Source organism: Miniopterus schreibersii (genome assembly GCF_964146895.1).
Source record: "Miniopterus schreibersii genome assembly, chromosome: 17".
NCBI classification, from domain to species: domain Eukaryota; kingdom Metazoa; phylum Chordata; class Mammalia; order Chiroptera; family Miniopteridae; genus Miniopterus; species Miniopterus schreibersii.
In genome coordinates this window covers 7,223,637-7,238,190 of record NC_138117.1, presented here as the reverse complement: position 1 = coordinate 7,238,190, position 14,554 = coordinate 7,223,637, and the positions used below count along the sequence as shown (strand labels likewise).

The 14,554-nt window shown below is 44.9% G+C and overlaps 1 protein-coding gene across 8 annotated transcripts in view; it reads left to right on the top strand.

The window, feature by feature from the left end:
• The first annotated feature begins 4,305 nt into the window (after nt 1–4,305).
• UBR5 (ubiquitin protein ligase E3 component n-recognin 5) overlaps nt 4,306–14,554 on the top strand; it is a 104,147-nt gene continuing 93,898 nt past the window's right edge. For 7 of the 8 annotated variants that reach the window (XM_081116339.1, XM_081116338.1, XM_081116335.1 and 4 more), the window contains exon 1: nt 4,306–4,864. In XM_081116339.1, coding sequence (XP_080972465.1) covers nt 4,803–4,864 — 62 coding nt within the window. In that variant the 5' untranslated portion in view covers nt 4,306–4,802. The remainder of the gene's footprint in view (nt 4,865–14,554) is intronic. The other variant, XM_081116340.1, reaches the window with a different exon arrangement.

Genomic DNA, 14,554 nt, shown 5'->3' with positions numbered 1-14,554 from the left:
ATATCGAAGGTTGTAAGCACAAGTAGACATTTGATTTTTGTTTGCTTGTTTAGGCGATTTGTACACCATGACTCAGTGGACAGAACTCAATGGGATAGACACTATTACCCCCAGGAGTGGCATTAAATTTGAAAATATATACACTTCTCATAAAGTGTATCCTTTTGGGGCCAAGGCCATATGGTTGTTGAAGCTGTGGACCACACAAAGGCAAATGTCACAGCCTTGCTGCTCAGGTGAAATGTTTGAGCCAGTGAGGCCCACAGAGTCAACTCTGTGGATTACTTTTAATCGTAGCGTCAGGAAACTACTCTACCATCCAGCTCTTCCCATGACATCTCATGGTTGGCAAAGTGGGAAATTAGCATTCTCTGATGGGTTTAACAGTAGCAACACTGGACCCAGAATCAGAAGCCGGATTCAAGACCCATTGTTGTACTTTCTGGCTCTGCGATTTCAGACAAGTCACTCATCACTGCTTAGCTGTAATCAGATTATATAACCTTTCAGATTGTCTTCTTTCACTTAGTTATATGGCTTTAAAGTTCCTCCATATCTTTTCATGCTTGATAGCTTAATTTTTTAGTGCTGAATAATATTCCATTGTCTGGATGTACCACAGTTTATCTATACATTCACCTACTGAAGGACATCTCTGTTGCTTCCAAGTTTTGACAATTATGAATAAAGCTGGTATAAATATCTGTGTGCAGGTTTTTGCATGGATATAAGGTTTTAAATCCTTTGGATAAATACCAAAGAGTGTCATTGCTGGATCGTGTGTTAAATGCATGTTAATTTGGTAAGAAACCACCAAACTGTCTTCTAAAGTGGCTGTACCATTCTGCATTCCTACCAGCGACAGACGAGAGTTTTTGTTGCTCTGCATCTTTGCCAGCACCTGGTGGTGTCAGTGTTTTGGATTTTTAGGTTCAGTTGTTTTACTCCGACACCAATCACATACCTACATATTTCCCCTCTCTTTCTCCTTCATTCCTCGATGTCTCTGGGCTTGCACTGGGGAGCCATTTTCCTCTTGGTCGAAGAATACCCTCCAGTGTGGGCTGACTGCTAAACATTTCTCACCTTTCATTTTCTCTCTCTCTTTTTGGAATGTCCATTTTTTTCCCATTCTTGAGGCTATGCTTTAGTAGTGTGCTTTGCCCCCAGTGGGGAAAGCTTGCCAAGCCAGGGAGTGAACAACTCAGGATCAATCCTCAACAAACGAGGGATGGAGCTGACGAATAAATACTTACAGTGTCCTCCCCCTTCAATGGGATAATTCTGAGGGGTGTGCCACACAGTCCCTCAGTGGTCCCCAGTGGGATTGAATTCCAGTTGCCCACAGTGGTAAAACATTCATCAGCTCATCTTGTTGTTTTTTCCCCCCTTCCCTGTCTCATTTCTTCATTTCCATACAGTGCTTCCTGCAATCACTTCCTAAATAAACTACTTATAGCTAAATCCTTGTCTTAAGGTCTGTTTTTTGGGAAACTAAATCTAAGACATGGCCTATTTCAGAGATATAGCTCTCCAGGGCTCAACACAAAGTAAGAGGGGCTCATTAGCACTCACCACTGCACTGGGGGACCTTCGACATCATTCCCTGTTGTTTCAGCCCTGAGAGCTTGTCAGAACTGCTCAGCCTCTTGGCTTCTCACTTTCTTTCTGGAACTGGCATTCATCCCAGAGGAAAAAGTGGCTCCAAACACAAGACTCACTTCCTTGGATCCTTGTTTGGTAATTCATCATTATTTTCTTAACTCTCTTGTACCGTTAAGCAGATTTACAGAAATATTTGGCTAACTTTTCCAGTTGTCTTCAAAGGGAGAAAAAGTCCAAATTATTAGGGAAAAAGCCCCTCTTTTTCTAGGCTTGTATTGCATTTTGACTTTCCAAAAAGCTTCTGCTTGAACCCTGCTTATCTCCATCCCCTATTAGCATTCCCTCCTCCCCCATCCGTGCAATGGGCTTGCACAACTCCATGCCTTTATTCTTATTTTTCCCTGTTCAAAGTGTGACCCACCCACCTAGGTGTTGGGGCCCTGGGAGACTAAAATTCCCCTTAGCATGCCATCCTTGGACAACAAAAAGGTGGCTATGTCAAGGAGGCTGTCAAAAACCAAGTGGGCAGTTTGAATGGGCTGAGGCCACAGAGTCTCAGTTCTAGGAAAGAGGGAGTGGGCAAACCATGTTGGAAGCGGGGTGGAAGGAGCACAAAGAAAAGATGAAGAAAGGTAGATTTGGAGGAAAGAGTCCTCAGGCAAAGTCTGGGCATGGTGTGGAGTTTAAGGGGAAAATCTAAAATGACTAGGTTTAAGCTAGATAATTCTATTTGCCCAGAATATTCTTGAAAGCTCGGCTTAAATGACTGTTCTTAATTTTCTTGACTGGAATCACTTCCTTCTTTAACTCCCATAGGACACTTACTGCATTCATCATACCACATTTTTTCCTATCGGCTTTGAATATTGTTCCTTCTAAATTATTAACTAGATGGCAGCTGTGGTACAGCGGAAAAAGCAATGGAGCAAAGTGAGTTGACCTGGGTTTCAGTCTCAGCTTCAGTAGTTACCTAAGGTGTTTGAGCCTCAGTGTGTAACAGGGGTAATGATACATACCCCAGAGTGTGATTTGACTATTAGAAGACATGTACAGCCTGGCCAGAGCTGCTCAGCGGTTGAGCATCAACCTAGGATCCAGGAGATCGCGGTTCGATTCCAGATCAGGGCACATGCCTGGGTTGCGGGCTTGATCCCCAGTCGGGGGAGTGCAGGAGGCAGCTGGTCAATGACTCTCTCATCATTGTGTTTCTATCTCTCTCTCTCCCTCTCCCTTCCTCTCTCTGAAATCAATAAAGATATATTTAATAAATAAATAAATAAGACATGTATAAAGTGGTACATAGTGAGCCCCTGGCAAATAAGTTTCCATTTTGCAGAGCCTACTAAGTGTCATGAAGTGCCGTAGGTGCTTGACGTGTTATTTTACTTAGACTTCATCACAACTCTATGTAGATCTATTACTTGGAATATTTTACAAATTAAAAAAAAGATGCTATGATAGGTTAAATTAATCAATGTCACATACGTAAGCAACAGCAACAGGACACAAACCTAGGTCTGTCTTGGGTCTAAAACTAGCAGCGTCCATTGGTCCACCCTGCTTCCCCATGGCTCATATGGACTTCTAATAAATAGTGGCCTTGAAATTACTTTTAGTCAATACTAATCTGGGCCGATGTTGGAACTGGTGACCTACAAAAAAGTGCTCCATTATCTATCCTGATTTATTAATAAATTTTCATATATTTTGCTCATGAAAAATACACACTTTTCCTCCTAAGCAAAAGTGTGCGTACGTAACTCATTAACAGAAGAAAAGTGTTATTTAACATTAAGAACTTTTCACAGGCCCCTGATTTTACATCCAGACTGGAGAAGCGGCTTCATGTTTTCACTTTTGCTTTGTAATAGGAATTTGATTTTTTGAAGGGGCCGTAGAAGCCTTTGAAAGAAAGCTACGAACTGGCTCCCTAGAAAAAAGCAACTGGCTTCATTCACAGCTGAAGAACGCTTTTGTAGAATAGACAGGACACCTTTCATTCAAAAGTCGTAAAAAAATCATGAACTATTTAAATTGAAATTAGTGGAAATTTCCATTTTTTTTTTTCTTTGTGCGGCTCCGTGATGGTGGTGGTGCTGGGGAAACTGGGGAGACCAAGGAGATACCAGAAGTTGCTGCAAAGTCAGCTCTAGGATCCTGCGATTGGACCTGGCGGCAAGGTCCTTACATAACTCTCTTCTCCAGCGAAAGGCTGTGCATTTCCTGCCCCTTAGCTGGCTCTACGTTTCCACTTTAAATATAGCTGCAGAGGAAGGACGGGAAACAACAAAAACCCCCCTAAGGGCTCGGAAAATAATTAGGGCAGCCCCGGGGACCAGCGGCGGCGCGGGGGCCTCGCCACCTCCCCGGACACGCACCCGCGCTCGGCCGCCTCGCCCCGCGCGCCCCCCGCGCGGCCGGGCGCGCCCCTCCGCCTGCCCCTTCCCGAACACGTGCTCTCGGGGACTCGCACTCGGGGGCCAGCCCGCCCCCACCGGGGGCTGGGCTCGGGGCCGAACGGACCAATCGGCGCGCGCCTTACAGCGCCGTGGCCCGACGACGTTGAGCCGCCCAATCGCAAGGGCCTTACCGCCCGTTTCCCGGAGCCCCGCCCCTCGCAGCCGGACCCCCCGCCCGCCGGTCTCCTCCCTCCTCCTCCCCCCGTTCGCCCCTCCCCCGCCGCTCGGGAGCCGAGCCTGCGAGACGGAGAAACTGGGGCAGAAGTGAAGATGGCGGCGGCGGTGCTGGTGGCGGCGGCGGCGGCTTCTCGCCAGTGACGCGCGGTGCGGGCTCACCCCCCTCCCCACCTCCCCAGTCCGGACCCCGTCCGCCGCCGGGACCACACCGTCCCCGCAGCCCGCCCCTCTCCTCCCTCCCCAGTCGCCCCCTCTCCCGACGCCCGACTGCCGCTGGCGGCGGCGGCGCGCCCCGAGCCCTGGCCGCCGGCCTCGCCGTCGTGCGCGCTTTCGCCGGGGGAGCGAGTGGCGAGTAGACCTGCCCGCCCGGCCGCCCCGCCCGGCCGCCGGGCCGCGGACACGCACCCGGCAGGGAGCGGCGGCCCCTGCGCATTTGCTTCCGTCCATTTGGGGACTGGGAGGCGGCGGCGGCAGTGGGTTTTGGGGAGGGGAAGTGGGCTCGGGGGGGCGGGCGAGCGCGGGAGGGGGCCGTCCTCGGGAGGAGGACGAGAAGGAAGCACCATGACGTCCATCCATTTCGTGGTTCACCCGCTGCCGGGCACCGAGGACCAGCTCAATGACAGGTAATGGGGCCGGCGGGCGGGGGGAGGGGCGTCTCCCCGCCCTGCCCTCCCCGCGGGGCCACGCCGGGGCGGACGCCAGTGTTTACGCGCCGGCAGGCTGGCGAGGGGGTGGGGGTGTCCTCACTGCCCCCAGCTAGGCCCTTTCCGGGGCAAACTTCTGGTCCCGGGGGCGCGGGGCTGCGGGGGCAGCGCGGTGTCGATGGGGAAGCGCGCCGCACCCCCCCTCCCCCGGGGAGCCGCGTTGAACTCGGCGGAGATGGGGGGGGGATCCGGCTCCCGCGGGCGTGGGGGGGGGGCGGGCTGTAATTACCGCCGGGCCCAGGCCCGAGGAATCCATATTAGTCAAAGTTGAATTGAGACAGACAATGCAGATGGGGGATGGTGGCGGTAAAAAGAGAGGGAAGAGGAGAAGCGGGGCGGAGGGGCCCCGGGGTAGGCTGGGCTCGCCCGGTCCACGGGGAGCTGTGTCCACGGGGTGGTCTGGACCTGCCAAGCCTGGGGATCACGGGGACGGGGAGGGTGGGGGCGGGGTGGGAGCGGATTCCCGGCAGGTCGTCGCGGTGGGGGGCAGGGAGGAAGCGCCATGATTATTGTTGTTGTTATTAAATTTGAGCCCCTGCTGCGAGGTTGGCCGGCCCGGGGCCGGGGTGAATTCGGGCGGGGGCGGGAAGGGGGGGCTCGGATTCCCCTCGCTCCCCTGCCCGCGAGCCGGGGCTGGCGGCTCCGGCTCCCTTCCCCGCGGTGCGAGCTTTTTTGTTTCCTTTTTTATTCTAATGATAGTGTTTTCCTGAGTTGTAATTTGACAGCTGAAAACCTCGCGTCGAGTCGAAGAGAAACTCTTACGTGTGCAGTTCGCAGTGCTGCTGTTCCTCACACGCCGTGGATTTCTGGGATGGGTTTGCCGCGGGCGGAGGAGGGATGATGATCTCGTGTGTCTTTCCGGAGAAGGCTGCCGTGCCGCGGGTTCCTCTCCGCCGCCGGTCCCTGCCCGTGCAGGGCCGCATGCTCTCAGGCAGCTGCGATGGGGCAGGAAAAGTTCCTTCACTGGTGTGAAACGGACCCGGGGGAGGCCCAGGGAGGCCTCCATTGAGCAGGTCTCGGAACCCAGGACTCGGGTCTAGTGATGGGCTCAGTGTTTACGGGGTCACAGTGGGGCGCCTTAAGCCGCCGCCGCCCTGCGCTTTCGCTGCGCTCTCGCGTTTGAGTGTAGGAGGCCGTCTGGATCCAAGTTTTGAACTCAGATATGGTTTTTGCTAAGTGACCGGGTGACATAAGTTGAGTGACGCCGTTCGTCATGCGCTTCCCGGAGGGAGGAAGAGGCCTGACCTGCTGCGAAGATACTGGCCTCGGGCTCGGGCTCGGAGGGTCCAACCGCCTCGGGGGGTGGGGGGGGGGCGGGGGGCGGCAGCTTTTCCATCCGAAAGCCGGCTCGGGTTTCTCTAATCTTTGCCGTAGCCGTATTTTAACATGTTTGGGAAACTTTTGGAATACTTTCTGAAAATACTGAGCATTTGGAGTTATCACATAGTTTCTTTAAATACTGAAAAAGATTCAGGTCATTTAAGGTTTTGTTACGGGTTCTTATTCTGATTTTATTTCATTAGTGTTAGAGATCTTCTGTTAACAGATTTTCTGGTTAAATTTTCGAATGAGGCTAGTAGTGAGGATAGCTCTGCTGTCATTCGTAGAACCAAACTGGTAGTTTATGGACCATAACGTCTTGTAACAGAAAATTCCACCAGGGAGGAGAGGAGTAGGACTTGTTTTCAGTATTAGTTTTACTTTATATAACAAGAATACTGACTAGTTTACCCAAGGACCATGTGTACCAAAACCTACTTTGCAGTCGTGTTGGACAGTTTGACTCATTTTTGAGCATTCCCTTTGCTTCAGCTAGTCTGAGAAATTGACCAGTAATGTATCTCTTTAAGCTGCTTTTTCTTTTTTCATTCCTAGTATAAACAAGTAGTCAGCTTTGGTTTTGATTCCTGTAGTGTCAGAATACAATATTAAGAATACTTAGATCATCTTTAGTTTTCATTTCATGAAATAAAAGGCAAGTAGATTTGATTCAGATCATAAAATTTGTGCATCAAGGGTGCAGATATTTTGAAAAACAAAACAAAAAAATAGGAACGTGCTGTAGGTATAACTTTAGGGACCTAAAGTTGTATGTGGTAGCAGTAAAAATGTCTGGTCTGTTGAGGTTTGTGAAGGCAGCAGTTGAGAGCCCTGCAGCCTAAGTTTTGAAGTACAGTAGTTGACTTGTGGTGGAGCTGTTCTCTGTGTTGCCCCTTCAGGAGGAAGGAGCCAGTCAACCTATTGCTGCATTGCTTTGAGAAAAATCTGTTTTCAGAGATACTGGTTTTCTGGAATTATAACATCTAGAACAAGAAGCCCAGAATATTCTCATCTTCAGATAAAAGCTTTAACAAGGTTTAGTAAGTTTGGGTAATAGAAAAGAGTGTGCTACTATAGACAGCTTGATTTTTTTTTTTATTTTTATTTGAGAAATATGCCTGTGATAGTCACAGATGAAATGGTAAATGATAAAGAGTATAAATAGGTAGACTATTTACATAAAAAGTAAGATTGGACAGACATCATGGTACTGCAAGTAAATTGCTCAGGTAAAGAAAACTTAGGGGACTCAAAACATCAACATTTTCTTCAAATAAGGTTTCTTTAAATAGCCACATCCTGTGAACAGTCAGATACTTCATTCAGTGTATTCGTGCGATGTTCCTCAGACGTGTAAAATGTACTCAACGTTAGAAAAAGTTATATTGGTTTTTTTCTTTGTGTTTTCAAACTTGCTAATTTAGCCTTTGTATATTTTTGTGTATTAAAGTCTTTAACTATTGGCCCTGGGGGACCAGAAAATGAATGCAGTTGATGAATATAGGTAGAGATGGTTAGGACAGAGGTGAGGAATTCAGAGTCCTAGGATGTTGGTTGGTTGTGAATTCCTGGAGTGATTACAAGGTCCCTGGTGCTGAGTGGCTGGCCTGCAGATACTCATTGAGCTGAATTAAAACCATTCCATGTTCAGATACTTTTGTGGCCTTTTAATTTCCTTTCTAGTGAATTTCTTGTTAGTGCTATGTTCCTGCTTAAAACATTGTCTCAGAAATAAGACAACCGGTACCAAGAACATGGTGCCTGTAGAGGTTGAGGGGAGAACTGCAAAGTGCCCAAGAAGTCATGTAGACGAGTCTTTTCACTAGGTTGAAAAAACGGGCCTAGAGATTTACGGAATTTATCCTGGGTACACAGTGAACGACTGACGTATGAGGTCCACATGATGGGTCTTACGACTTTTTTCCAAAGTCTGGAACTCTTTCCACTATTCCGCGTGGCCTGTATTCTGGGATATTTCTGCTTTCTGAGGCATCCCAGCTTTAGAGCAGCCACCTGTCTTAGAGTTTTGATTTCCCCTTCCCCTCCCTCCTCCCTCCAGGGCTCCAAACTGCCTTTTGCCTTTTGTTAGGGTGCTCTCTCACCTTTTCCTAGAACTAGATTAGGAGAGGGGAGGCCTTTTTAAGGTGATGTGGGTATGGCTTGACTTGTCTCTGTCCTGAATTACTCCTAGGAATGCAGGTTGTTAACATTACAAACCAGCTCTCATTGTTTTTTCGCTATGTGGACTTTTCCTGTGAGCCTTGCTTTTTGGCATTGTCATGTGTTGTACAGTCGTAAACAGTCTTGGTTAAGATTGTCTTATCAAAAGGGCCTTTCTCTAAGGAGCTTCCCCCTTTAGATGCTGTAAGACTATGAGGTAAGATAATATAAATATAGACAGGAGTTTGAAATTTGAAATTCCTAAATCTGGGTTTGTCTTAGCCCTGCTGTTTATTAACTATGTTGGGGTAGGCTAACCACTTTAGAACCTTACTCCTTTCTCTCTCCTTCCCCCCCACCCTCCCACACCTCAATCTCTAAGTCAGACAGAATACCTACCTCACAGTCAGTGAGGAGCAGTTGAGATGGTCAGAAAACACAAATATTATAATGTAGATTCTACAGAAAATGTAATGAAGAGATGGTTACTTTTTAACTGCTTTTAAGTATAGTCTGGTTTCGAAATAGAAAAGCAGGATCTCCCAAAAAATTGCCTGAGAATATCCTTAGCAGCACTGAGTGGAGAATTGAGACTCTTAATGTTAGGTCAATGGTTTTAAACTGTGTGTGATTTTTGACCAGCTGGGGCATTGCTACTACTGGCCTCTACCCCAAGATGCTGCTAAACATCCTACAGTACAGTGCACAGGCCAGCCCCCACAACAGCTAATGTCCTGTCCAAAATGTCAGTTTTGCTGAAGTTGAGAAACTCTGTCCAAGACTATTTTCAATGCGTATAGTTGTACAACTAAATGGAAATGATCTTTATGAAGAAAATCCAAACAATATAAGTTACTCTCAAAATGTGACTATTTAAATAGAAATTAATTAAAATGAAATAAAAAGTCAGTTCCTCGGTAACAGTGGCCAAATTTCAAGTTTTCTGTAGCCACATGGAGCTAGTGACCACCACACTGGACAGTGCAGATACAGAACAGTGCCCTCTTCACTGAAAGTTCTGTTAGGCAGCATTGATGTGCTTTTTTTTTTTTTTTTTTTTTTGCGCACAGGGCATGACATTTAAAATGTAAGTGCTCCTTATTTTTATTTGGAACTGTTGGGTTTTAAGACTGAGACATACCCTTGCCCTCTCAGTAGGAGCCAGAAAATATGCCAGGGGATTTCATAGAGCTGAACAGAGGTTGTGGTGGGTAGTTGAAAGCGGCCTAAGATTTCAGCCAGAAAACACAAGTATTAGGCTGTGTGGGATAGAGCATCGACCACATCACGAAACCAGTGGGAAATCTCCCTATTTGATTATTGAGATCGTTAGTACAAATAACACAGAACAACTGTACTGGGAAAGTACAGGTGAGCTTAACTAAAATAATTAAATAAAGTTGATTAAGGAAAGTAAGACTAAAGACAGGTTATGAAATAGCCAAACAAAATACTGAAAATCAAAGCAAAGAAGAGCAGATTAATATATAAATCAAGAAACCAGTGACTATATTGTAGGTTAGTCGTAAGCAGACACTTGTGAAGGAAATCACACCGTATACAGGAGTACAACTGGGAATAATGATGAACTTAAGAAAGGCCAGGATTTTTCCTTAACAATTAGGTTATTTGGGAAATAGTCTCTAAAGGAAAGTTTAATTATTGGAGATTGCAAAATTACGCTTCAGTGGAACTTACAGGGTATATTGAAGGGAGCAATTTTAAAGTTTTCCTTTGAAAATTAATTTTAAGCTTTTTATTATGGAAAATTTTAAGCATGTACAAAGGTAGGTTAGTATAGTGAACACCCATGAGCTTTACCCAGTCTCAGCAGTTACCAGCTTAAGCTGGTCTGGTTTCAGGCCTCTTCCCCATTCCTTCCCTTCCGTTAGGTAATTGAATCACTACCTTCACGATGTACTGCGAAGGTGAAGGCAAAAAAGAAAAATGCCTTAGTATCAGAATTCAGTCTGTTCAGGTTTTCCTATTGTCACATAAATACTTATTTTTGATCGACAATTTTGATAATTTTATTTGATAAAACTAATTAGGTTCTAACATGTTACAAAATGTGACATTCTTAAGAATAAGAAAAAGTTTGGATTGTAGACTTGGAGGGGCAGCATCACACTGGAAATCTCAAGGTTCCCTGAGCTTGATGCTGTCACTTCGTAACCTCCAGTGTCACAGCATTTCATCAGCTGTCACTTGTAATGATTATGTGATGGTGGTGAGGTGAGATTCTTGAAATTAAGTCGTTTTCGCGGAGCACATTGAGGAACAAGGTCGCCATGCAGAAAGTTTGCAGCGTTCTTCCAAGTTAACATGCAGGTGAGGCTGTCGGTGATTTCAACTTGGCTATTAGAAATTTTTCTCTAATGAGGTCATATTACTTTCTGGATAGATCAGTATAGTGGTAATAAACCCTTTAAAATGAGAAATACGGTAAATTCTTTGGTAACTATGTTTTGTGAGTCTCATTTTTGTCGGCATATTAAGTAAAGCATTAGAAATCAGTGTTCTTTCAAGTGTATTCATGTCTTTATTTAAGACACAACCTGTCTTACCTACATAGCAAGAGTAATGTTATTTAATTTCTGGTGGTATCATTCATTTTAATAAAATGTTTTCAACTTTCTCTACTCGTTTTGTAAATCAGCTTTATTGAAGTATAATTTACATACAATAAAATTCACCCATTTTAAGTGTATGGTTTGATGAATTTTGACAGATGTATACAGAATTTGTGTACCCACCACCACAATTAAGATACAGAACGTTTTCATCACACCAAAAGTATTTCTTGTGGGTGACAACCTGCTTGCTGTGATCTGAAAAGTAGAGGGTGATGGGTTTTGTAAGCCTTAAAAAAAAGCCAATTTTGAGAGAAGGAAATTTAATTAATTTGATGAAAAAGTCAAAACAGACAGTGTGGTAGGGCAGTTTTAATGTCTAAATGAGAAAACAGGGCTTTATAGAAAAGGCTGTGGGAGGATGGAGTATTGGGTTTGTGCGGTTCATCATCTGCTTGCTTACGTTGAAGGAGTGGCTTTGTTTCCTGTCCAAGAGTAATTTGAACTAGTCTAGTTATGGCTGTGTCATCGTCTGCATATGGAAACCCTACTTTGTCTTTAAAGGGAGCACCAGTCAAGTGATTTTTCTTAAATTGCTTGCAAATCTAGGGTAAACATTCATTCTTATAGTGGTGTGTAAACTGAAGTCTCATTAGAAAGCCCTTGGTGTTGTCCTTCAGTGAGCGCGGTGTTGTGATCTCTGTAGCTGGAAAAAGGAGGGAGCGGGACCGCTTCATGCTCTGGACAGCGCGGCCTTTTGTTTCGGTGGTTCTTTGGGGAGGTATAGGAACTGTTTTTTCTTTGCCTCTTACAGTTGCCAGCAGGGATGAGTACACATTGCTGCCACCTGTCCCTACTGATTCCCTGTTAGGCTTCTGTCACTGCTGAGGGGGTGCATGCAGAACCAGGACTGGGTGTCTTCTGTACCGGAGGTTTGCAGCCCATGGTCTGCAAGTCAGGTGACATGTGGGTTGCTTCTGTTGGCAGCTGCTCATCTTTCTGCCCCTTCTGAGAGCAGAGAGCTACTGCAAAATACAACACCCACATCCAGAGACAGGAATCTGTGTGTGGTTAGCAGCCAGCCTGTAACATCCCAGAATTTTTCTGGTTTTACAAACCTATTGAGGGGCTGGGACAGGGGGCAGTTTGTCTTTTGCTTTTCTTCTCCAGGGCCTCTTGAGTCCTCAGAAGATTCTTTGGAAATGTAAAAAGCCTTTTCAGTTGACACAAAGATTTGATCTTTCTTTGGTAGATTCTAGGGCATTTTTGAGGGGTGATAGCATTTGTTTTGGGGTATGATATATTCAAACTTTTTTTTTTAATGGAAAGTTTTTCTGGCAATAATGTTAAAGATTGTTAAGAGTAACAAAACCTAACCAAATTGTAATAAAAACATTTATTGTGGTGGCTTTTCCTAAGAGTTTCTTTGATTGAAAGTAGTGCTTCTCATAGTGTCTAAATGGACCACTGTATAAAAGGCTCTTACCCATTTCTTTGTTTAAAATGAATTGATGACAGCAAATAGGGTCAAGCTTACCAGTTCCCCACAACCCCTAGCCATCCTTTCCCCCTGAGATTATGGGTTCTCTAGCTGTCTGTCTGAGAATAGGGTATTTTTCTGCCCTTTGAGACTAACTTGTTTGCTGCTTTGTTTTTACAAATGAAATTTTAAAAATTTGAGTTAAGTTACATAAATATTATGTCCTCAGAGCTATAAGGCCCTGGGAGGATAGCTTTTTAAAAACAGATGTCAGTGCTCATAGGGTTATAGTCTAGTTGAGGGAGTGAAGCTGATCCACCGACCAGTACCAAACAGAGAGACTGGTGAAAGAGTTTGGCCTGTGTAAATATTTGCTCTGTGTTGCCTGCACAGAGTTTGAGAACAGTGTTAGATTAATTTTCCTTGGTCAGTAAATGTTTGTGTGCTGCTCAAACATTGTGCTAGGCCAGGGGTGCTGCTAGGCCAGGTTGCTGCCCCAACCCTTCCTGGAACTTTGGGTTGAGAAGTAGTTGGAACTTTTTCTGGCTTATTGGGAAAGTTCGGAGAAGAGTGAGGTGTAGATTAGTGGGCCTAGGGAGTGGCATCAGGTGGGTGTGCCATGTGTTTGTTTGTTTTTAAACTTTTTACTTGGAAACAATTATAGATTCATAAGAAGTTGTAAAAATAGTGCATAGAGGTCCCCTGTACCCATAACCCAGCTTCCCCCAATGGTAACATCTTGATTGTGCCAAGTAATTTTCACATCCTTGTCAAAATAGTAGAGAGGGAAAGGAATGTCTTCCTTATGTGCATTTTTGAAAATTATTTATTTCTCTGCTAAGGTAACATAGAAGACACATTTAAAGAAAACTTGATATTTTTAGATGATTTTAAATTGATGGAATATATACTAGGTAGTGATTAAATTTTTAGTCTTTGATATGATGGTAAACAATACAAATGGGAGGAAAACAATGATTGGGGATTTGTTCTTTTTGTATTTGACACTAATTCGCCATGTGACCAGGAGTAAATGATGCCACTGTCATTTGTAAAAGGAGAGAATTGGGACAGGTCATTTAGGTTTTTCCCACTCCAGTTTCCATTCTTTCAGAATTATGGTTGGGAAAAGGGTTTTTGTATTGTGGAATGGCTTAGCGGAGAAAGAACTGATCCTTAAATTTTGTTGATGAGTGGAACAGATGAACTTGGGAAGTGGGAAAATAAATTTTACTCTTTTGCTCAATTCAACGAGTATTTTGCCAACTAAATTATATACATTGGGATACAGAGATGATGACCTCTGCTTCAGGGATCTTTCAGTTTAATGGGGAGACAGACATACAAATAAAGAATTTAAAAGTTGAAGAGATAGTATATGTTACAAGGAAGAAGGATCTGATGACTAAACCTGGTGCTTATGAAGGGCTTTGAAGACAAAGTTTCAGGGTGTGGGGACTGGTTCATTTTCTTTCCGTTCTCTTGAGCCTAATGAATTTTTGTTTATAGAATTGAAGATACTGTCAGCAGCCAGGGGTTCATCATCGGTGCCTCTGTTTGATACTGATGATGAGAGTCCAGGAGTCTTGTGCTGTGTGAGAACAGTTCACATACAGTCAGTGGTTTTTGTTCTTTGCTTTTTATTTGCAAAAGGTACTGTCTAGGGAAAAGAAAACAAGATAATTGGCCCATCAGGGTGTGAAACTGGTTGCTTCATCCTTATGCTTTGGCTCTATTGGGAGTTGGCAGGGAGGGGAGAAGGGGCTACCTGAAGAGTTTTGTGGGAAGTCTGCTGTCTGTCACTCGTGTACAGGCTGGGACTGTCATCCTGTGGCCACCTTGAATGCTGCCAGGAGAGCGGTGTAGTAGTACAGAGACGCTTAAAAATGAGACCAAGTGTCCTCTGACTTATCTTTGTTTAAAATATTTAAATTCATCTAGTATACTGCCAATAATTATTTGAAGGTTATGGTTACAGATATTCATGTGATAGAACAATTTTAATGGATTTAGAATTTCATACCAGATTTAAGACCTCAGGGTGAGATGAAATAGTCAAAAATACATGTTTGAATT